Raw genomic sequence first — 23,730 nt, 5'->3', positions numbered from 1 at the left:
TATTTCTCTTAAAAATGATTAAAAATTATTTGTGTGCTTTAAAAATGTATCGTTTTTCTTGGTTGCCCTATCAGAGCGTAAATAAAACAAAATAAAACGTCACTGTATGCGTAACTGAAACTTATTGCGTCGGCGGAACAGAAATAGTAAACAGTGTGGAAATAAATATGTAGCTCAAAAAATGGTTCATAGCGTTTAAAGTTAACTATCAGCGTCTCTCAAGAAGGCATTCATTATCTAGGATGGCGGAGTCTACTGCAGCAACCTCGATGGATTTCTGTACTTTCGTCCGAGAGTTGAATCAAACACCAAACATCGATTTCACTACCAACGGCAGCAGCCGGAACTGTTGTCCAGCCGAATCGCGACTATCACAGGAGTTCGAGAATAAGATGCAGCAACTGCTCTCAAATTTCGACCTAAATGACCAATGCGATGTACCAACAAAGGGAATATCTGCGATTCCTGCAAATCATTGCGATTCAAACTCCGACCGTACAGGTGAGTACGACATTGCAGCAAGAGGAAACCACAGAGCTGGTAGGGTAATGGTATCAATAGTGGAAGTATTAGTAAACTCATTTTTTTTTTAACCCAATGCTAATACAAATAGGCAGTTTAGACTAAGAAAACAATATGGAATTCTTCACATACTGAATTCAATTTAAATCTTTTCTAAAATAAGTGATAAAAAATAGTGTGGTATAGACGGGTTGAAAGTCTCTCTAAAACAGATTTTAAAAGATTTAGTCAATTCAAGATTATTCAAATAACAGTCAATAAGCGGTTTACTGGAACCTGATGCTTAAAAATGTATATGAATCTCACAAAACCGCTTCAAAGATTTGATAAATGTTTTAGCTACATCCAAATAACGTAAGTATCCTTGCATAGCCTGGCTGGATATTTTCAAAAAAAAATCTAAAGAGTCATCACGGAAAAAAGATGTTTGAGAATCGAGGCAAATCACAGACGTTTGAGAAAACAATAAACGATTCACTATTAGACCTAGTCATATAAAGAAAATTTTTGACTCAGATTCTGATCGCCTCTATGCGTAAACGTTACCACTAAGTGGTCTCGTTGTGTAGGGGTTATAACGCCAATCTAGAGGGTAAGAGGCTGTGGTTTGAACATCCCCCAAAGAATTTAAGGGAGACGAATTTCTCGACCAACTCGAATGTATTCTCGTCTTTTGTAACATTCCTGCCGGTAGGCAGTGGATATTTTTGCATAGGGGAACTGTACCGGTTTTGGCCATGTTCCTAATTTGGCCAATTTTGCGAATAACTCCACAAGTAAAGCAATCCGCGAGGGTTTTAATAGTTCCATCAAAAAATATATCCCTAACGGTTCAACGCTGCTTTTAACTGATCGATTATTTTGGATAAATATGTATTTTCCAGGGTTGGCTAAATTAGGCACTAAGTTGGCCAAAACCGGTGCACTTCCCCTATTTCATAAATATTCTTTCCCTCAAAAGTCAAAACACATGCACAGGTCCTCAGTACCATTTTTTACTTACTCGCAGCTTATTGGGTACTGATGAGCCCAAATTTCCAACTCTAGGGACATAGAACTATTTTTACAAGTAAAACACTTAAATAAAAAATGTTAACTCGTTATGTGCGTTTAACCTTCCGGGACTCACATGGTCCTGGATCGCTCAAGCAGTTCCGGCATTGTTGTGAATAACAAGCGAACTTTTTACAACGGTGCATAAATGCAAAAGCATAAATCTCACAAACATACGAAGATTGTAAAGAGTCTAAATTATTCGAATAAAGGCACCTAGCTTGTTGCTTTTTCCTTATCGGCTCTTAACGCACGAGAAAGGCACCGTTAGCTTTTTTATATCTTTATTAAAAAGATTTTCAAAGCCCAAGGCTAGCTCATCTCACAGTACAGTTAGCACTATTGAAAAACTTTTTTCCTATCAACAAATTTTATTTTCTGTTTCTCCACCAACCCCCTCCCTCTCTTCACGATTTTTTTTTGTCAAATTTAATTATTTGATGGGGGATTCCAGAGTTTTGACGGAAAAATAAGGAATTTATGTTTGTCCAGGCTTTATTGCCTCTATTTTTACCGTTATTAGAGGAATTGCCCCTATTACAATAATTTTTAATTTTCTGTTCATGATTTTAGATCAATCGTTTGGGGACAGTGCCTTCCTAGTTGACAAAACCAAACATGATCAGTCATTAGAAACCACGCTGGATAATGAGGACGATCCCCTGTATCTGACTGGTGACGACGACAGCGAAGATGCTGCTGACGGTGCGAGTTCCGACGAGCAGCAACAATCGCGCTCGTTGTCGTTGTCTTACTCACTGTCTATTTCTCATGCTCAAGAAAATGCTTCGCAGTATTCGCAAAGTACTGACAAAGGCCTCTCGAAGCGATACGATTCCCCGTGTTCATATGAAGATGACCGGGAATCGGAATGCACGAACTTTGATAAACTAGACGATTGGAATGACTTTATTACCGACATGCAGAACAACAACAACGGAGATACGAATCGTGATTTCCGAGAATACTATGATGAATATCAAGTAGCGAAATGTATGAAAGAAAAGGATGATGGAGCAGACTCTGCTGATGAATACAATGTGAAAGCAAAGTTAAATACCAGCCACGAAATGATGAGCCTGGAAAGAGACACAAAGCACAACTTCTTGGAAGAAGAGAAAGGTGAGTAAAAAATACAAATTTTTAAAATGTAACCTAATTCGCATAATGCACCAATAGCAGATTTTAGGGTATATTGTCTAAGGACCAAAAATAGGATTCAACGAAATTAATATATTCTAGCAAGACAGAGTCCAAGCTCACAAAAAATTGACCATTTGACGGATTTTCTGAAGAGGGCAGAATAGCCTCCTAGTTCTCTTGATCTGAATCCAGTGGATTTTTTTGTTTGATCCTACTTGACATCTAAAGTGAAGGACTAACCAATCTAGATTTTGCTTCATTTTAAGGGGAATGTCTAGAAATTTTGGAAGGACTTAACCTAACCATATATATAATTTGTGGGTGACAGCTGTTACGCTTGTCAAAAACATTTGAAGCTGGTAAAACAGCTGAAGGGGGAGATATTTTTAATCATTAGCTTAGGGCCGATGCACACGTTGCGTCTTTTCAACGCCACGTGCATGCAGCGGTAAAATAACGCAGGTGTGCATCGGTCCGGCGACGCTGCGTTACCATTTTTTTCCCGATGCACACCTGCATCTTTTTAACGCTGAGTGCACACAGCGTTGAAAAGACGCTACGTGTGCATCGGCTCTTAGATTGCTAAAGCGGTTATAAATATTGTGATAAACACATTTTACTCAAGACTGTAGTACTTCGTGTCAAATATCACAGTAGTCACAATTTCATGCTTCAACAACATCGTTGAGAACATAAAAAAATAAAACACAAATAGAGAAACAAATACAAATTAAAACACAAATAGAGAAATGGTTCGTCCCTTAGTTCGTCGTCATATTGTGTGTGGTTCAGCTAGAAACAATAAATTTGACATTCAAGTCACTGCACAAACTCTTTATAATGCTATCGAATAAGCAACTTGAAGTAGCTCGTAGTAGTTTTTCCCATCCTGCTCGTTTTTTTGTCAACAAATGGACATGAGCGGGATGGGAATAACTTCGAGCTACTTCAAGTTGCTCATTGGACAGCACTTATGTGAAATCTGGGTTACTATGGTCACAGATAACAGATATTTAGGCTAGAACAAAGGGAGCATCCATAAATTACGTAATGCTTGAAGGTTTGCCCGTAGTGCGACAATCCATACAAAAATTTTAGAGACTTCATACAAAAAGTGTGACATAGGGGGAGGGGGGTTGGAAATGGCCATTTTTTGCGTTACATAATTAATGGATCTTCCCAAATTTTATTGAAAATCATGTGTAAACTTTTGAAATGATATACGTTGGCTCACTACAGTCAAACCTCCATGAGTCGATGTTCTATGACTCGATATCGACTTATGGAAGCAAATTTTGCCATATTAAAAAATATTTTCTGGGCTACTGTGATGGTCCCTTCAAACAGCTTTCCAATGATGTTTTTACGCATTGCAAGAAAAATTTGGATTCCAGGGGAATTCTAGCGCGCTCACCAGTAAATCTCCCACCCAAATCATCATAGTCGTCCATGATATCACGTGCTTGTGTGTCCAAAATATTGTGTCATTGAAAGGTATTTTATGGCGAATTTAAATAATAACATCAGTATGAATCTAATCAAAGCCAACATCAGTATGAATTCTATTTGAATTGAAAAGCTCTGAAGCTCGTGCTGAAGTTTCTTATATATCTTATTTTCATTCACTGATGTAATTTCCCTGATGCTCAGATACAGAAAAAAAAATCTTTGTTATTTTAGCTGCGGTTTACAAAAAATGGAAGGACAGAAATCGTTTGAAGAGCGAGGTGTTTTGAAAGGGAAAATGTTGACGCCCTATTGCATATCTCCACGAAATTAACATTTCGGTATGTTCCCGAAAAAAATCCAAATCATGTAGTCACAAAACGTCGACAGCCAGTGTTCAGAATCTTCTACGAAGTGGACACATTTTTTGTTAAAAACATTGAAAATTTAAGTTTAAACATGTTTGTTTTATTTCCTATAATACATTTTTTTAAATATCTCGATAGGTCACTCACTTGCCCATTTGCTGCCCTGAAGTCTGTACTCTATTTTATTCAAATCGAAAAGCGTTGGGCGGTGCTAATTTTTTTGGAAGTTGATATGAAAAATGTATGGAAACATATCGATATTCAGAACGTTATAAGCGTTATTTATGATTATGAACTATTAAACCCACCCAGTTCTTACAATGTTTCATACGCATTCGTTATCCGATGATATTATGAGCATCTTCACTGCATCAACAGGCACTGGAGGTCCCAAGGAATAATGGATAACTTTCGCATTGAACAGCAAGATGAACTTGGCCTATATCGGACAATCCAATTAATGATTTTGTTGCGTTTAGAAATTTATCAATTTAAGTTAACAATTTATAGACTAAACAAAAAGGTACAATCTAATGATAAATGCAAAACACAGCTTACTGTCAACAAGCAGAAACATGAATTATTCAATGCTTGCTATGCAACATTTCCTCTATGCGGAAATAGCTGACTGCGCGTTATTTCCGCGGATCAATCCAAATTTTTCTTTTTCTCCGTAATATTTTCCACATCTCGATATTTCCATGAGTCGATGGTCCCTTCGATATCGACTCATGGAGGTTTGACTGTACTGCCATCTACTCAACTGATTGCGGGGTACATACGGATGCAATTTATGGGAACAGTCGAACGCTCCCAATACGTTTGACAATCGCATTTAGGCTGCATCTTCTCTAAACGATTGCCGAATTCGCGTTGACGAAGCCGCGCTTCTACCTTGATTTTCACTGTCCGTACTTTCTGCGTCATTTAAATGTTTCTCGTAGTGCTGCTTCCATCTTTTGATCGCCACACGTTCGTCCGTCAAGATGCTCCCATCCTTATCCCTTCACATTTCAGCTCGCAGCACGAAGCCGTTGCGGGATGCGTTGAGCTTCTGATAGAACTTGCGTGTTTCTTAAGAACGGCACAGCTGTTCCATCTCCTCCTACTCCGCTTCTTCCAGGCGGCGTTTCTTCTCCTAAAAAAAATAGGGTCTGTTGTTTCCGCTTTTGCCTATAACATTTCATATTCTGCCGGGTACCTCGCTGCAGCGCGACCGCCGCGGGAAAAAGGTAGAAGGGAAAAAGATGAAAGATTGAAAAAAAACATAGAAGAGGGAATAAGGAAAAAGTAAGATAAAGGTGGAAGAAGGAAGGATAAAGATGGAAGAATGAAGAAGGAAGAAAGAAGAATGAATAAAAAAAGAAAAGGAAGAAGGTTAAAGAAAGGATAAAAGGGAAAAAGGCAGGAAAATGAAGAAAGAAGAAAATAGAACGAAAGAAGAAACAAAGAAGGAAGGAAAAAGAAACTAGAAGGTAGAGGAAAGAAGACAGAAAGGGAGGAAAAATAAGGTAATGAAAGATGGAAGAAAGAAGAAGGAAAAACAAGGAAAAGGAAGAAGAAAGAAATAAGAAAGCAAAAGGAATGAATAAAGAAGGAAGAAGAACAAATAAAAATAAAGGAAGAAACCAGAAAAAAAGAAGGAGGAAGAAGAAAGAAGGAACAAGGAAGGCAGAAGAAATAATAAGGAAATAGGAACAAGGAAAGAGGAATTAAGAAGGAAGAACTATGGAGGAAGAACTAAGAAGGTGATTTTGACAGTTGAACAATGGAAAATATTACAAAAAATCTGTAAAATAATTACCGAACAGTTCTGCTGTTGAGATTTCGGTAAAATTTACCGAATACGGTGAATTGAGTTAAGTGTGCACAAAGTAAAACTACCGAACGTTCTGTAATTTTTTCGTTTACCGAACTGATTACCGTACGTTCAGCTGTTGAAAGTTCGGTAAAAAATTACCGTATACTGTAAAATATTCTAAGTGTGTAGGCTCAGATGTCGTAAAAACAACTCAACGGAGCCAGAAACTGATAATATAAACATATTCAAATACACTTAATAATACTTCCTCCGAGGCAGCGTAAAGGATGGGGTTTTCACCCGAGAAATTGTTCTTTTCCCTTGCTGCAACATCCATTGTTCCTCCGTTTCTCTCTTTTCTGGTGTCTCTAGCATATTGCACGAGTCTATTTTTTGGTTTTCAGTTGCCGGACTGGACACATCCATTTGAACTCCGTCTTCCTCCAGTAATGCGCCATTGGCCCCCTCTATTTCTGATTCATAGCCAGTTTTGTCCCCGAAATTCTCTTCGACCACAGCAGCGTACGTAGGGTTGTTAACTTTTTTTTCATTTTCATTCCGTTTTTCTTGACGTTTTCTTTGCTGTTCCCGGGTTTTCCGCTTGGGGCATAAGTTAAGATGGTGTCCGTCCATCTTACATAGAAAACATTTATTCTTGTTTCTGCTATAAAAAATGTTCCCCCTTCGATTCGAGAAATGTAGGGATGACGAGATTTCCTCATTTCCTTCTTCACATCCATGTACACGCCACGTACACCTGTGTACGCGTCGAAGCAAAGCTCAGCTGGAAATTTTTCCCGTACCACATTCTTCACTTTACCATATTTCCCCAGCACAGTAGCAAGTTCGTGGTCAGTAAGTCGTACGTGCGAGGTGATGTATTCACCCGCAGGGAACATGCATGCAGCAGCTTCTTTTCCATTTGCATAATGGAAAAATAATGCGTCCTAATTAGAAGTCAATGCATACAGCATTGCTTCTTCCGATTTGAACACGGACTTCTCCTGTGCTATTCTGTAAACAGCATCGATTTGGCTTCGATCCATGTCCATCATCTTCACGAAATGGACAATTTCGCTCATATTTGGCTTCTCACTGCCAAGCCAAGAATTCAATTCTCGCGTGATTTTTGAAAACGTCGTAAGTCCAAATGAGAGACTCTCTTTCATTACGCTCTCTTTTGCTAATATCAAGGCTAGTTTAAAATTTGTTGCAATATTTTCACCTCAGCAGACTAGAGAAAGCTATTTTCTTCAGATCGGTGCTGGAAAATTCAGTGTAAATGTTAGAATGGCTTTATAATAATCGAAAGAGAAAGTAAACAAAGAGAGCCTCTCTTTTGGACTTACGACGTTTTCAAAAATCACGCGAGAATTGTGTTTTGTATTTCACACATCGCAACGGTAAAAACGACCGACTGGCTTGTGAGAACAATGCACTGCTAAAAAGCTGAGAGAGAGAAGACAGCTCGCTTTATTTACGTTCATCCTAATGTCACCGCGAACCAGTCACTGCGAACCGGAAAAGTAAACACAGCAATGTACCTTCAAATGGTCGTAACCAAAATTATCTGCTTGATGATTTATATTCATAACTTTTGTCTATAATTATTACAGTTAATTGAACCGCTAAATATCAATGTTCGTGATTCCTTATCATGAAGAATCATTTTTATTTCGCGACAGGAAGTACACAACCATTGAAAACGATTGATTCACATATGTTTTGAATTAAGTGCCAAATCTTGGTTGCGACGTTATGAAATGTCACCTAGATTTCTCGCTTAACTTTTCAAAAGGACCTAAGTAACATTTTTTTCATAAATTAATTTGAATAGCGCAATCAATAGCTTTCATGTTGTTCTGTTGATTGCGCTATTCAAATTAATTCATGAAAAAAATGTTACTTAGGTCCTTTTGAAAAGTTAAGCGAGATTTGTTGAGTTTCCACGGTTTCCACACTAACAAAGAAGAAGAAGAAATAGTAAATAAACGATCTGTCATCCAGCTGGCTTCTCTCTCTCAGCTAAAAAGTATATTGTTATCTTGTCGCTCACGTAAAACATTCATCATAACAATGCATCGTAAATCCCCTCGACAGCCCACTTCAAAAGCGGCGCTCGTTATAGAGTAAAATCAGCAGTGATTCAAATCGTTCGGGGCTGTCAGTTTGAATATGAATCTGAAACATTAATTTTTCCAGCACCTGTTCTAGATTTTTTTTTATACCAGTCAAATGTCAAAAAAATAAAACTGGTATAACGCTCCGTTCTATTTTCTGCAGATTTGATTATTATTTATTTATTGCGCACTTCCCACATCGTTGGACTCCGCACTTCAGAAGTGCGAGATAGTCATAAATGCGAGATGTCAAAATCCTTTGTTCTCCCGGTTGGCGGGCTGATGAATCGGGTGAAACGGGTTGTCGCCAACAAAAGTTGTTTATGTCAAGCTCTATCTGGAATAAGGGCGAATGTCGCAAGAGAGGATTCTCTTCGTCGACTACCCCTCATTTGAATATTGTGGATTTAAATAAAAAATGGCAACGGGTCGCTGGCACACTGGCAACCTTGTTGACTTCCGATGCAAATTTCCAGTAAAATAATTCATTCTCGCAACACTGTACTGATCAAAACAAACAAGTTTCATTTTCAAAAACAACAACAAGTGTTCGTACCCAAAGTTTATATTTGAATAAAAATCAAAGGAACTATGCAGTAAGTATAGTGGTTTTTCTTGCAAAGTGGTGTTAAACCTAAAGTTGAATTTATTTCAGGGTTCAAGACGAGAATCAAGATGAATTTTCATATACCGATTATGAAGAACTCATCAACACCGTCACCGTCGAAGAGGGTGAAGCTGATAACGCCGAGGAAGCCGATCCGCTACAAGAGGTCAGCGGTGCAACAAGCGACGACGTATATTCATTTACGGGAATCTTTTTTCAACGGTTCTACAAGAGCCAACTACGTCCCTAGGAATGGACCAGGATGGTTGTGCATGGGGACACCACCACTGAGATCATCGACTGTATGTGGGACATAGCTTTGGCAAAAATCGAACGACAGGTGCTATTCGACGACGAAACCCCCAGATGGTCGGAAAACGCTCATCCTACAGTGAACAATGCCAACGATTTTATTACACTGCAAGACACTACCAAAAAAAAGTTTTACTCAGTTGATGCCATTACTGCCAGAATTTTGAGGGGTTGGAAGGACAAACCAGTGAGAATATTGCCTGATTTTCTCAAAATTGCACGCGGCGAACCCTTCATGAAAGGTACCGCCGCGCTTTCTTTAGCCCGTTTACTTGATTCTTATGGGTGAATAGCATTGCGGTGTATCGTTTGCCGCGGCCGTACCTTTCGACAGTCATTCGCCGCGTGAAGTTTTGTGCAAGTACCCATTTGGGAACATTACAAACGCCGCGCAGTGTATCATATCCAGAAAATCTGACAATATATGTGTACGTTTGGTCCACGAATGTGCAAACCAATGCTCAACATCAAGCAATATTGCGTAAGTTGCTTTCTCCTCAACATGCTGATCGTGCTGGTGCACACTCCGTCAGAGATGATGCAGCTTTAGCGGACGAACTAAAAAGCAAACACATACACCTTGAGGGCCATTACAGCTCATGGCTGCTGTGGGCAAATTTCATTCATTCGTCACCGGCGCACAAGCAGGACGAAATGAAACACTCATCCACGCCCCCAATGCAGCTATCGAAGTACTTCCGATGGGTTCCCACATCCGAGCCGAGTAGGTTGGAGGCAGTTCATAAGGGATTAATTGTTGCACAACATAATAACAGTGGCTGGTTGCGAGAAATGGGAAATGTGAAACGAACATTGATCGAGTGCAGAAAAGCGCTGGATGGAGCAATATCGATGGTTGAGAACTTGGAGCATCGAGGGTTAGTTGGCACCGAACTGTTCACTTCCATGGAGCAGGCTGTTCGTCCAGATGAAATGGAACTGAGCCAACACCTAGCGAGCAGTGTAGCTGACTGCGAAGACCTTGATCACCAGTAAATTCAATCTACATTCCGTGGTTTAAAATCAAAATCTTTATAACGAATGTTTATAATATTGTTTTTAAAAGTCGTTCTTTCGAATTAAAGAATGTGAAATAAAATGCGACTTCCTGTATTTTATATATTCTTTTTATTTTATATTGCTTGTAAGAGAACCCATCGTTTATTATCGGGTTGTAATATTCAAACCAATGTTCTTAACATCTTGCTGAAGACCTTTCTCTGGCAGAAATGTACCACCGGGAAAGTAACCACAATGCTCAAAGATCTTTGCACATGGATAGACTTTGAATCGATTCATAGCATCACAAATATCTGCCAGAATAGGAGCTCCTTCAAGATGGGCTATTTTCAAATTTCGTTTGATCAATCCAAAAAGTATTTCAATTGGGTTAAAGAATGGACAATATGGTGGCAGAAAGATAGGGATTATCCCAATAGATCGAAGATATCGTATAATATTAACATCACAGTGGATCCTTGCCCCGTCTAGGATCCAGACTGATGGGCCAAACACAATTGATACGTTTGCGTGCGTTTTGACAGTTTTCCCATGGAAAAACTGTCAAAACGCACGCAAACGTACCAATTGTGTTTGACCCATGACAGTAATCCTGGATATTTCCGAACCTCTTTGTTGTTGAGAGCAAACTTTCTACAGCATTCGAAAAACTTTCTCCGGTTAAAAGTACCCTCTGTCCAGAAACTGTCTGCCATTCCTCCTACACCAAGGAAGCATAAAAACGATACTCGAGGTTTTCTGCAAAACTCCCCTCGGTACAGAATTTTATTCCCAACTAGGGTAAATGTTCCAATAGTGGAGGAACTAAGCACGTTCCAACACTATTTATTCTCCCAGAATAATATCGAATCGTATTTCACCTACCTTTAATATGCATTCCAAAGCTCTCCGCTTCTATTTTTATATTGAAATGCTTGTGTTGGAAGAGAAATCATTTTTCAAGCCTAAAATTAAAACTCCAATTACTGGTACAATGTTCCAATAGTTGCGATATTTCTTAATTTACGTTCCTATAGTTACGAATCCCATTGTTTTTCAATGAGACTCGCAACTATAGGAACACTACCGCAACTATTGGTGCATAGACGAAAAAATGTTAAGGTATTTTGATGATATTTACCAGTTTAGAAGGGCTATCAAAGATATTATGGCTCGGTTCGGAAACTGACAGATATAATAACTGTTTGACAGTGTGGGTTGCTGCGATTGATTTGTAAGTTTTGGGTATACCATACTACCGCAACTATAGGAACACCCACGACTATCGGAACTTTTACCCTATCCCGTAACCTTTCTTACTTAACATTTCGCGGTTATCAAAACTAACTTCGTCCAGAAAAACAAGATTGCTGAGATCCCATGGAATGGCCAACATATCACGAACAAACCGGGTTATTTCGTCCTCCCGAATTTGTATTGCTCTTCGTTCAATACATTTCCATGTCATTCCTGCCTCATGCAGTATAATGCATACAGATGAGACGCTTATTGTGACATAAAAATGTTTTTGAAACCGGTCCCTTGCTTCCTCGAGCAGCAGTACAGGTTCACGACGGTAAAGATCGACCAGCCATTCCCTCATGCTAGCGCTAAATTTTTTGTATACCTGCAGTCGCTGTTTTCGTTTGAAAACTCCGTTTTCCTCATATTTAAGAATCCAATAGCCTATGGTGGATGTTGACTTCCCGTAAATCCTGGAGAGCTCCTTCCTGGGAATTCCCAGGAAGTAATAGCCATAGAGCGCATGGTAAACGGTACTTGGAGCCGCGTGTTGATGTCGTACCGTTTGAATAATTATATTGCTCATAACTGCTCGTTACATAAACAGCACAATAATTTATAAAAAGTGGAACAAAAAGTAACCCAATCAAGTTTGCAACTCTGTTTACAAAACCATAAACAAAAAGTTATCCGTCAAACAAGTTGCGTTGCGTTGTAACGGAGTATTTCGTAGATTGCATACTGATAGTTGTCATGTATATTCTTTACCTTTCTTACCCAATTGCTTATGGATTTCCATTTGGGATTCAATGGAAATCCAATTGAAATCCAAAATGATAAAACATGAAAGCTATCATTGCCGGCCACGCCCATCTTCTCCGTTACTAGGAAAGGGAAGGAAATGATGATATGACATCTACTTAACGAGAGGCCAGCGACTCACCGACGCCCTCATAGATGTCAAGGAATTGGATGGTGGGTAGGGTATGTGGTTTAGGAGTATCATTATAAGCAAATGATAGAAAATTTGTTGAAATACGTTGGAAGTGACTTTGCTAAGAAATTTATGTCACTCCATTATCCTTGCCGATGATTTTCCTCGGATGGGGCGAAGGTATTAGCCTTGCCCTGGCTAATAGCCTAGGTTTAAGCGCCTTTGCTCGCTCTCTGAAACGAAAAAAGAGCAAAAAGAAATTAAATTCCCCTTCCCCCCTGATATGATAATGATTTTGATCAACAAATGAATTCTAAGTGGATGAATAAATGATCAAACGGCTGCAGACAAGCCTCTATTGTCGTAGCAGAAGCAAACCCGCCTCAATACGACAGGCAGAAGCACAAAAAATAGTAAGTTTTATCAATTTCGCATGAAGAAAATTATATATGAAGAAGGTAGAATGTAATAAATGCTACAAATCCTAGAACATCATAGCACCATCATAGTTCATTATCAGACATGTTTCCTGTATGGTTTACATTTTTTTCAAACCCTTAAAGGCGCAAGGCGATTTTTTGGAAATCGTCGGAAATATTCTCAACGTAAATAACCATTATATTAATTCACATTAAACGTACTTTCGGTTTGTTGTTTTAAAACAACATTACGCATGTAAGGGTTAGCAAGTTCACTGAAGGCAATATGCTTGTAAATATTTTCTGTAGCTTCATACACCTTGTAATATATGGTGGTTCAATCAGGCACCGTATTATCACCTTTTTCATAATAGAAAATTTTATCTGACCTTGATTTTTGGAACGACGATAGTGCTATTTATTCAAATGATGTTGGTAGTAACGTCAGTTGAATGAAATATATTGAAATGAGATAAATGCCTATTCCAACTTCAAGATCAAATTCAACTATGTTTATAGAAACGTAAAATTATTCAATTTCTTTAATACATAACTTCCTTCTTACGTGAAGTAAGATATAACAAAATGTAATCGGAATTTTGATGTTACTAAGTATATTATTTCCATTACAAATGTTTGGAAATGTTTCCATAAAACTAAATAAAACTAGTTTATAGTGAGGTACAGTTAGTTGGAAAAACATCTATGCAACTTTTTGATATGACAATAATTCTAACAGTGCCTGAATCTAAAACCAACAGCTTCAATGAATGAAGATCACTTGTTTTTCCATGAAAGTTGTTGGGTTAGATCATTTCCACAGTACATGGATATAGCTATATTTATTATAATATGTCTGCCGGGCCGACTAGTGTATAATAATAAATTAAATGAGAATGAATTTTAAAATTGTTTTTTGAACCTTAATAATGAAATAATATGTATGTATGTTAACAACCATCCTGACTCAAGTATTATTCTGCATGTGGTGTCATCCAACAACACAGTCAATTTTACATGCAGCCTTCAATTCTATTAAAGGTTCCAAGGGGAAGATGGTCTCCTAAACGTTGGGTAATAGTAGAAAAACATGGTGTGCAAACTTCTCGAAACATTGTGAAGGAAAAAAAACTATGGAACTCGATTCTACATGAAAGTAAACAGAATATTAGACTTCATGTAACCATGAAATAGTTGAACACTTGTAAAAAAAAAAAAAAAAAATGGGATTATTTATTAAACAAAATGTATTTATAATTATCGGAACGGTCTTATGTATATGAAACATTCATTTTTCGAAAGCATATTCATAGTTACTGAGTTGAGGAACAATCACTGATTTTTTTTGTTCAATTTTCGGTCAATTAAGAAGTGATGCGGAGAAACCATTGAACTAAAAACAAGGGTAGTGAGATAACCGGAAAGCAACTCTGAATAGATGGTGTAAGTTTCAGATCTGGATAGCCTCCATCCATTGGCTGATTGGGTGCGAAAAAACTAAGCGAACGTGTTTCGCAACCAAATATTGAGGGATGTTACCACAATTAACATTGTTAACTGTTTCTGTGTTATCATAACCTAATCTAATTTTAGAATCATGTTCTTGTGTGGTAAAATGAATAAAGTGTGAATACTGCAACAAAAGAATAAATGATACTCACCTTGATATACGCGGATTTACGCAGAAAGCAATAACCGCTCCCTTCCGAGGAGATCTTACCTTGTATGGAGGCTTACTCATCGTCTAATATTATCCAGAGCACCATAGCGACCAGCTCTTTTTTGTGAATGTTGCTTTCCGTGACCGTAACTGCTGTGCTGGCCAAATTTGAACGCCAATCGGCCGGTTCCATATACAAATATAACGTAGAGCTCGTCCGTACCGTCTTCGATGGTGTGTTGGAGGTTCTGCTAATACCAGCGGGTCGTGTGAAAAAGTTATCCGTCAAACAAGTGACACAAAAAGTTCGGAAGAAAGGTCGGAAGTCCCGACTTCCGAAGTTCAATTTAGTGCTGGTGACACAATAAAAGTGACAAGCAGCGAATTTCTTTGTGTTTTATCACCTCAGAACAATAGAAAACAATGCAAGCTTGCATTCAGAGGTGATACGCTGCAAAGAAATCCTCTGCTTGTCACTTTTAGTCAAAAGAGGGGAAGTCGACGAAGAGAATTCTCTCTTGCGACATTCGCCCTTTTACCAGATAGAGATTGATGTTTTCAAATGAACACGTGGGCTCGGCAGGGTTGCCAGTACATTTGTTTGATCAAACTCTAGAAAAATAATAATGATTTGTAGTGAAAGTTAATCTTTTCGCTACTTTCAAGTTAGTTATAATTTGAATTCTTTGCGGAAACATATTACAATAAGGGGCCGTCCAGAAACCACGTGGTCATATATGGGGGGAGGGGGGGGGTTGGAAAATGACCACGATAAGCCACATGGGGGGAGGGGGGGTGTTGCCCTCGAACCACGTGGTTTTTTTTACACGAAAAACTTTTGGTGAATAACAATAGCGGTGTAAAAAATACAAATTATTAAAATTTAATGATTTAATCAATAAACGCAAAGCGCATCTTAGGGCCGATGCCACGTAGCGCCTTTTCAACTCAGCGTTAAAAGGACGTAGGTGTGCATCGAAAAAAACCGGTAGCGCAGCGTCGGTCACAACGCCGATGCATATCTGCGTTATTTGACCATCTTAGCCGTAGATCCTATTTCCATCAAAAAAAAACGACACAATAGGTTGCAATTCAGTCTCAATTTCCACAAAAAAATTCGCCGCAGATGGTTTTGGCATCACGCCGCCGACACTTTTGCATCAGCGGACTGCAACTACAATTTTGAAAATGTTCATGTTTTACAATAATCCAAGAAAAATCTTAAGAAAAACTTCAAAAGAATTTCTTGTGGATATTCAGGAAAAATCCAGTAAAGAAATTTCCTGTAAAAACTTTGACATTACTCCATACAATTCTGATAAAGTGCTGGCATTCAGAATGAACAATTTTGCTACAAATTGTTAATGAAAAAAAACAAAACATCTCCAGTGTAAGTTCCGAAAAATTTTCCTTAAAACTCCGATAAAAATTCCATGTGAATTCTGTCTGGCATATTAAAGCATTCAATTTATAACTGAGGAAATGCTAATAGAATATACTAAGTTATAAAGTAGACCAACTTCCAGTTGGAATGTGGAGCCATAGAAGAAGAAGAAGAAGACTTCTACATTTTTCAAGAAAAATTCTTCTGAATTTCCAAGGGATATTAAACAGCCAATGCCACATGAAACACTTTGATATTTCTGTTGATTTTTAGTTTTTGGATATTTTTTTTTCAAATTTCCATATTTTTAAAAACATTTCCATATTTTTAAAAAATTTCCGGAATACTTTTTAATGCTCTTTGTGAATTCTATCACATTTTTTTTTTAATTTTCCAAGTATTTTTTTTTTCGAGGCATTATTTGAAATTTCTATCTATGGATTATCTCCAAAAGAATCTTTGGGTTTTCAAAAAATAAATCTTGCCCAGGATTTTGAAATTTTGTTTAGAGATTCTTTAAAAACAAGTGAGCTGGAATTTTTTTCTAATTTATACTGGAAATTCTTCGGAATTTGATGTTTATTGGAATTTTCATCGTAAATATGCATTTACGATCCTTCTACGGATTCTTCTAGTTCTTCAAAATTTCTATCGACATTTTTCGGAACTCTTCCACAGAATTTCGGAAAAAATGTCGTTGAAATTCTAAAGATTTTTCCTTGGAGACTCCGAAGAGTTTCTCGTCAATATTCCGAAGGGTTTCCCTTGCAACTTCAGAATAATTATTATTGAAAATTCAGAAGATATTGGAATTTAAAATTAATCCTAGCAATAAATGTAGGCAATAATTTAGGCTTAAGAAGCCTAGTTTTTTATGATATTGAACAATTGGGGTAACTGATCGAAATATTTAATTATGCACCTAAATTTTCTAAATGCACGAAATTCTAGTAGTGCGTATGAAAAAGGTTATGACATAGAGAAGCTTGCATTTGAAAAATCAATATGAAATTCTTAATAAAATGCTTTTTAAATTCATAAAAGGGTCTTAGAACTAAGGAGATTCCTGCGATATGAAAAAAGAGGCAATGTTCCAAGAAAAAAACACTCTAATTCCTAAAACAATGTAGGTTAAAAAATAGTGTTATAATAACGATTGAAATTGAATTCCAAAACAAATCTCAACCATTCCAGGACGGATGGGTCATATATGCCCAGCGTTTTTGATTGTCTATAAAATCCCAAAAGAGAGCTAGGCTACCATTTTCTTCAGCAAAATTATTCATCTAGATATTTGCTTTACAGAAAAAATATAGGAGCTCAAATTTGACTGACCCTGAAAACTCAGATATCTGAAACCTTGGGAAGATTTCGATTCTAAGAGCATGCAAATGAAGTTGAAATGTTTGAATCATTCTGAGCACTGAGATAATATGAGTCATCCTGAACGTTAAGCCAGTGATGAATATTCAGGCATACGAGATGCTCAAGGTACTCCAAAACGTTCTCAAGTTCAGCCCACGATATCTACCAGATCAATCAAGACATTTGCAATGTCCTCATCATCGGTATATACCCAATCCGATGCAATAAGCATATGATCCTAGTTTCTATTTACATGAGATCCAAGAGACAAGGTACCCAAAATTATCTTGAGTCAACATCAAGTTGCACAATGACAATGAAGTTTGTTCGCAAACTTTTTGTAGGGCCTTATAAGCACTGGGTTCACGGACTTGAATGATCAAGTAGTTCCAACATTACGCCTTCCTGGACGTTTTGTATCACCTAAAGTGTCTGTAGTAGTCGATACCAAAATAAAATTTCAATGAAGAATTATAAATGTTGAGAGATGAGCCAGCTCTGGACTGAAAATCTCTTTATTAAAGAAAAAATAGAAATTTTCCATAACAAAATAGGAAATTGCCAATATGAAATCAGGGTATGAGTATTAAATAAATATAAAATTCCATAAATAGTTGAAAAATTTCCACAAAATAATAATAAACTAGCAAGCAAAAATTGCAATTATGAAATAAGAATTTTCCATAAAGAAATCAATATGTTCCACGAAAAAAATACAAAATTTTCATTAATAAATCAATATTAGCAATAAACAATTACAAAAATTTTCACAAAATAAATATTTTTTTCCACAAAATCTCTATATAATAAAAATTAGATTTCCTTCCTTACGATTTAACTCGCGAACGGGTTGACCGATTTGTAAGATTTTCCAGTAATCGATTCGTTTTGGGATCCGCAAGGTTTGTATATACAAAACGTTGGTGAATTTAACGGGGAAATGTAAAAAAGTAATTTAAATACAATTTTGGGTCAGCTGTTGAGGAAAACAAAACAAACGCACGGAAATTGATCTAGAGTGCGGTGCTGCAAATAGTTCATTGTGACAATTGCAACACTTGAGCAATGCTGGGTTTCTTTCACATCAATGAAGAGCAATGAAAATTAAGAAAATTAAAAAAATACTAAAAAGCAATTAAATTTATAAAAATTCTCCATGAACTTCAAACGCTTTTAAAGAAGGGTAATCTATGGAAAAATGCTCAATTTTATTGCTTTTTTATATTCTTTAATTAAAAATTTCCTTTAGTTTTCAATGCTATTTATTGATTTCTTCGTGGAAAGGTTTTAATTATTTAATAAAATTTAATAATTTAATAAAAAATTTAATAAAAAAATATTTATTTTGTGGAAAATTTTGTAATTATTTATTTCTAATATTGATTTATTTATGGAATGTTCGTATTTTCCGTGGAACATTTTGATTTCTTTATGGAAAATTCTTCTTTTATGTTTGCAATTTTTGGTTTTAAAAGTGTTAATTTATTTTTGTTTTGTGAAAAATTCTTTATTGTTTATTGTAAATTTGAATAATTTGAAAAAATTTAATATTTTTTATTTCTCATACCATGATTTCTTTATTGGAAATTTCCTAATTGTCATGGAATTTTTTTAATTTTTTTTAGGCTGAGTAATAAATGAAATCGCATCGGCTCAATGGACCTGCTTGGATGCTTAGCGATGCACGGATACATCGTTCAGGACTTGGTTGATCGGGTCGTTCTAAAACTCCGTAATATCATGTCTTAGGACATTTTGTTTCTTGACATGATTTTTGATACTTTCGAGGATATGTACTTCAAAGAAGTTTGGCCTATAAAACCCGAAAAAAGTACGACTTTTCAGTTCTTTTTATACTTTTTATACTATAGGGATATTCAGTGATGAACTTCATAATTACCTATTTTAAAAAAATCACCAAAAACAAATAAAAAAAATTATATATGGGGATATTTTGGAAAATTTCTAAACCATTACAAATTACATTGCGAGTTATAGTATAGATATCCTAATACCTGATACACATTACAACATGATATCATCATCAAAATGTTCGAATTCATGAAAATTTATAATTTCCATGCTGGGTTTAGTTTGATTTTGAATCAGTTGAAATCGTCTATCTTAAAAATTGATCGGATTAACCATATGTTTTAGTTAATTGAGTTTTTTTTTTTGTACTTGAAAAAACCACGTGGTCAAAGGGGGGGGGGTCTGCCAAATGACCACGATAGACCACATGGGGGGAGGGGGGTTGAAAATCTTAAAAAATATGACCACGTGGTTTCTGGATGGCCCCTAATTGCAATCGTGGTTCAACAGACGGTTATTTCCAAGTTTTATACATTTAGATGAAGCTTGGAATAATAATAGATATTGTAAAACATTTGACATCACTGCTCAAAGTGCGATCTATGATTTTCCCAAAAATCCATCGAGAGCTGGAAATGGCAATATTCAGACTAAGGCCGAAGTGGCCTGTGCGGTATATAAGAGTCTTCTCCATTCGGCTCGGTCCATGGCTACACGTCGCCAATCACGCAGTCTACGGAGGGTCCGCAAGTCATCTTCCACCTGATCGATCCACCTTGCCCGCTGCGCACCTCGCCTTCTGGTACCCGTCGGATCGTTGTCGAGAATCATTTTCACCGGGTTATTGTCCGACATTCTGGCTACGTGCCCGGCCCACCGCAGTCGTCCGATTTTCGCGGTGTGAAAGATGGATGGTTCTCCCAACAGCTGATGCAACTCATGGTTCATTCGCCTCCTCCACGTACCGTCCACCATCTGCACCCCACCATAGATGGTACGCAGCACTTTCTTTTCGAAAATTCCGAGTGCGCGTTGGTCCTCCAAGAGCATCGTCCAGGTCTCGTGTCCGTAGAGGACTACCGGTCTAATGAGCGTTTTGTAGATTGTCAGTTTGGCACGGCGGCGAACTCTATCCGATCGGAGCGTCTTGCGGAGTCCAAAGTATGTACGATTTCCAGCCACTATACGTCTTCGATTTTCTCTGCTGGTATCATTTTCGGCAGTCACCAGTGAGCCCAAGTACACAAATTCTTCTACCACCTCGATTTCGTCACCACCGATGCAGATTCTGCAGATTTGAACCACGATTGAATCACGAGATTCAAATATTTTTCAATTGTTTTGGTGTATGAATGCGTCATTTTATCTACGGATTAATCCACTTTGCAATTACGGAGCCTTTCTTGGCAGCAACATAATGATTTCATTTAATTGAAAATTTAAAAAACATGAATGGAACACTGCTGGGGAAATCAGCGAGTTTGTTCTATTTTGCTCAAGGTTTAAACTAGAATAGTGGTCGAAAATTTAGAATGAAACTGAATCACTGCTGATTTCACTCTTTACTGGGCTGATGTTTTAGCCCAGTTAGCGAATGGATATGGATATCGACTCAGCTCGACGAATTGAGGTGATGTCTGTATGTGTGTATGTGTGTATGTATGTGTGTGTACAAAAATTTGAGACACACTTTTTTGTACTTAGCCTTATCCGATTTGCTTGCCGCAGGTTGCATTCGACGCGGAATCCTAATTTTTCGCTATTGAAAATTGGTCCAATCGGCCATTGCGTTTCAGAGTTATTAAAAAAAAACTTTGTTTTTTCCCATTCTTCCCAAGGACCCCTTGAAAAAAAAAATTCAAAATCGAAAATGCGGTCATTTGAATGCATTGCTGCAATACTTTGGAACGCAATGACCGATCAAGCCAATTTTCAATTAGAAACAACTAGACCGCAATCCGCGTCGATTGCAACTTGTTGCGAGCAAATCAGATAATACTAAGTACCAAAAAGTGTGTCTCACATTTTTGTACACACACACACATACAGACATCATCTCAATTCGTCGAGCAGAGTCGGTTGGTATATAACACAATGGGTCACCGAGCCTTCTATAAAAAGTTCGGTTTAGGAGTGATCCTGCCTTTACGTATAATTCTCTCGCTTAGTTTCATAGGGGTGTAACTGTATTGATCGATTTCTCTTGATCAATTTTATAATTTGTTAATAACTCAATTGTTTCAAAAGGTACAACCGTGATTATTGATTCTGGTGCAAGATACAATCATCCTTTATCACACCAAACCATTAAATCATCGACAAACTAGCTCAATTCGGTACAATAATCAAAAGAAAATATCGACGAAGAGAAATCGATCAATACAGTTACGCCGTTATGAAACTAAGCGCGAGACTTTGTATACGAGAAAGGCAAAAAACACATTAATAAAGCTTGAAAAAAACCTCTCTTTTGTGCTTTTCTTGATACTCTTATGTGTTTTCTTGTTTTGTAATACACGAGAAAGGCACCATCACCGCTGGGTTTGTTTTATTAAAATAGTTCATCTTCCGTGTTGCCAATCTAAAAGTAAATCAAATTAGGTACTAACCCGAAAATTCAAACTATTCTCGGCTAAAATGTTTTTTAACGTTTCAATAAGCATTTTAAAATTGATGTCCTATGTGCCTGGCCGGGTGAAAGAAAAAAACATCACCCAGCACCTATATTGTTTTTTTTTGCGCTGCCATCAGGGCCAATTGCGTTTCTTATTTTGATTACATTTGAATCAACGGTTGTGGATGTTTCACACTTATCGCCTAACAGCCTAAATATCTGTTATCTGTGCTATGGTTAAGACATGTTGATCGCAATAGCTGTATGGAATAACAGTGCCTCGAGCGTTTTAATTATTCTGCTTCTACTCTTTAGCTCATCGTTTGAATAGTGACGATAGCGACAGCGACAATCTTCCTCTATACTGCCGTGAATCGCATATCTGTCCCATATGCATAGGAAACCCAGCAAAGATGGGACAGATATGCGATTCACGGCAGTATAGTCTATTACCTCTATTGATTGCCGCCATACTCTAACGTCGAATATAACACTAACAATTGAAGGCTGTGTATAAATTATCTATGTTTGGCTTTTTGGTAGGATTTTATTACTGTTACACAATTCAATCACAGGGCAATTGGGTGCATAATATTGTTTCGGGGTACTAATCAAAGTTCCATTCGTAGGCAATCGTTCAACACCGTTTGAGTCATTAAACACATCGGCGATGAATACATCTCTTTCATTTTGGCAATACCGCAATCCCCCTGCCGATAGCGAAGACGATCCGATGACTACAGAAGGCAGCGCATGTGCGGACTCAGGAGATACCATACAGCGAGTAAAATCTTTCAAGCGCAAGTTCCGTTACGACGATCTGGAAGATATTGAATATGAGGTATCCAAAGTTATCACGGAGAAATTCCGCAAAACAGACACTGTGCCATTTCATGGCTGTCACGATCCGATATCTTCGATCGACGATGAACTGTTTGCTCGGATGGTCCTCATCGAGTCTTCCAGCAAGACTCCTGTTCCTGAAAATAATAACACTTACGAGTTGAGAAATGAAGACATGTCAGAGTACAACAAGATTGCTAACGATAACGACACAATTGAAAGTGATTCGAGCATCGCGACCACCCCCACAAACGTAAGAAATTTGGATCAGGTTTTTCAACATTTCGAAGATGCTCCCTGTGAGAGCGCTTCGCAATTGGTCAACAATGGAATACCACTGCACAGGATGTTGTCGCAAAGCGCAATCGATTCCAGTACTTCCGTCTTCAATCACTTCGACGGGGCGGGTGCATTGAAAGCTTTCAAAAGCGAGTAGAACATTTAGTCTTCACTTTACTAAATGGAGAAAACCTGATTGTTCGGAAATCTATCTCGGTTTTGTTAACGTTTTGTTATTATTCATTATTTGAAACCTCGTTACACTTTTCGTAATCTCTTTAATATGTTCTAGTCTTTAATGCAGAAACTGACAACATCATTAGCTTAATCTGTTAGACGTAAAACATTTCTGTTAACTTGTATTACCAAAGACTAACAAAACACCAGTACATTAGAAAAGAATGTGTATGAGTTTGATGCAACGCCAAAGGCTTCGAAATTGATTTATTTTTGTTCATTTGTTTATGTTTTTATTTCAGTATTGGATACTTTGAAATTGAATTTGTATGCATGAGTTACTACAACTCACTAATAGACGTAAGCAATTTTCACTTGTACCTAGTAACCTAATGCGCGAATCATTAGATATAATCAGATACCTTAAAGAGTTGCAGTGCAAAAAAGGAAACATGTATTTAACCAAATGAACTAATTCAGATTAACCTAAAGACTTAGTAAAATATAGTAGGTTAACGAATGATAATAAGTATATCATATAACATTCGAAATTCCGAAATCCCGCTCAATGCATCAATGATAAAGATTAAGGTCGGCTTTGTGATGATACAGACTAAAGTCTATTCTACA

At 37.3% G+C, this 23,730-nt stretch overlaps 2 protein-coding genes across 2 annotated transcripts; one reads left to right on the top strand and one right to left on the bottom strand.

Annotated features, from left to right (window-relative positions):
- LOC134210909 (uncharacterized) lies at positions 1 to 23,629 on the top strand. Its single transcript, XM_062687345.1, has 3 exons — positions 1 to 501; positions 2,149 to 2,697; positions 22,431 to 23,629. Exons 1-3 carry the CDS (start codon positions 243 to 245, stop codon positions 23,078 to 23,080), a joined length of 1,458 nt encoding a protein of 485 aa, XP_062543329.1. The 5' UTR covers positions 1 to 242; the 3' UTR covers positions 23,081 to 23,629.
- LOC134210910 (uncharacterized) lies at positions 10,456 to 12,199 on the bottom strand. The gene is made up of 3 exons (XM_062687346.1): positions 11,674 to 12,199; positions 10,981 to 11,170; positions 10,456 to 10,879 (listed from the first exon to the last, which is right to left on the bottom strand). The coding sequence occupies exons 1-3, from the start codon at positions 12,197 to 12,199 to the stop codon at positions 10,537 to 10,539; spliced, it is 1,059 nt and encodes a 352-aa protein (XP_062543330.1). The 3' UTR covers positions 10,456 to 10,536.
- Positions 23,630 to 23,730: the final 101 nt, after the last annotated feature.

This window comes from Armigeres subalbatus, chromosome 2 (genome assembly GCF_024139115.2).
Source record: "Armigeres subalbatus isolate Guangzhou_Male chromosome 2, GZ_Asu_2, whole genome shotgun sequence".
Lineage (NCBI taxonomy): Eukaryota > Metazoa > Arthropoda > Insecta > Diptera > Culicidae > Armigeres > Armigeres subalbatus.
The sequence above is the reverse complement of the archived record's forward strand: the minus strand, read 5'-3'. Positions and strand labels throughout refer to the sequence as shown.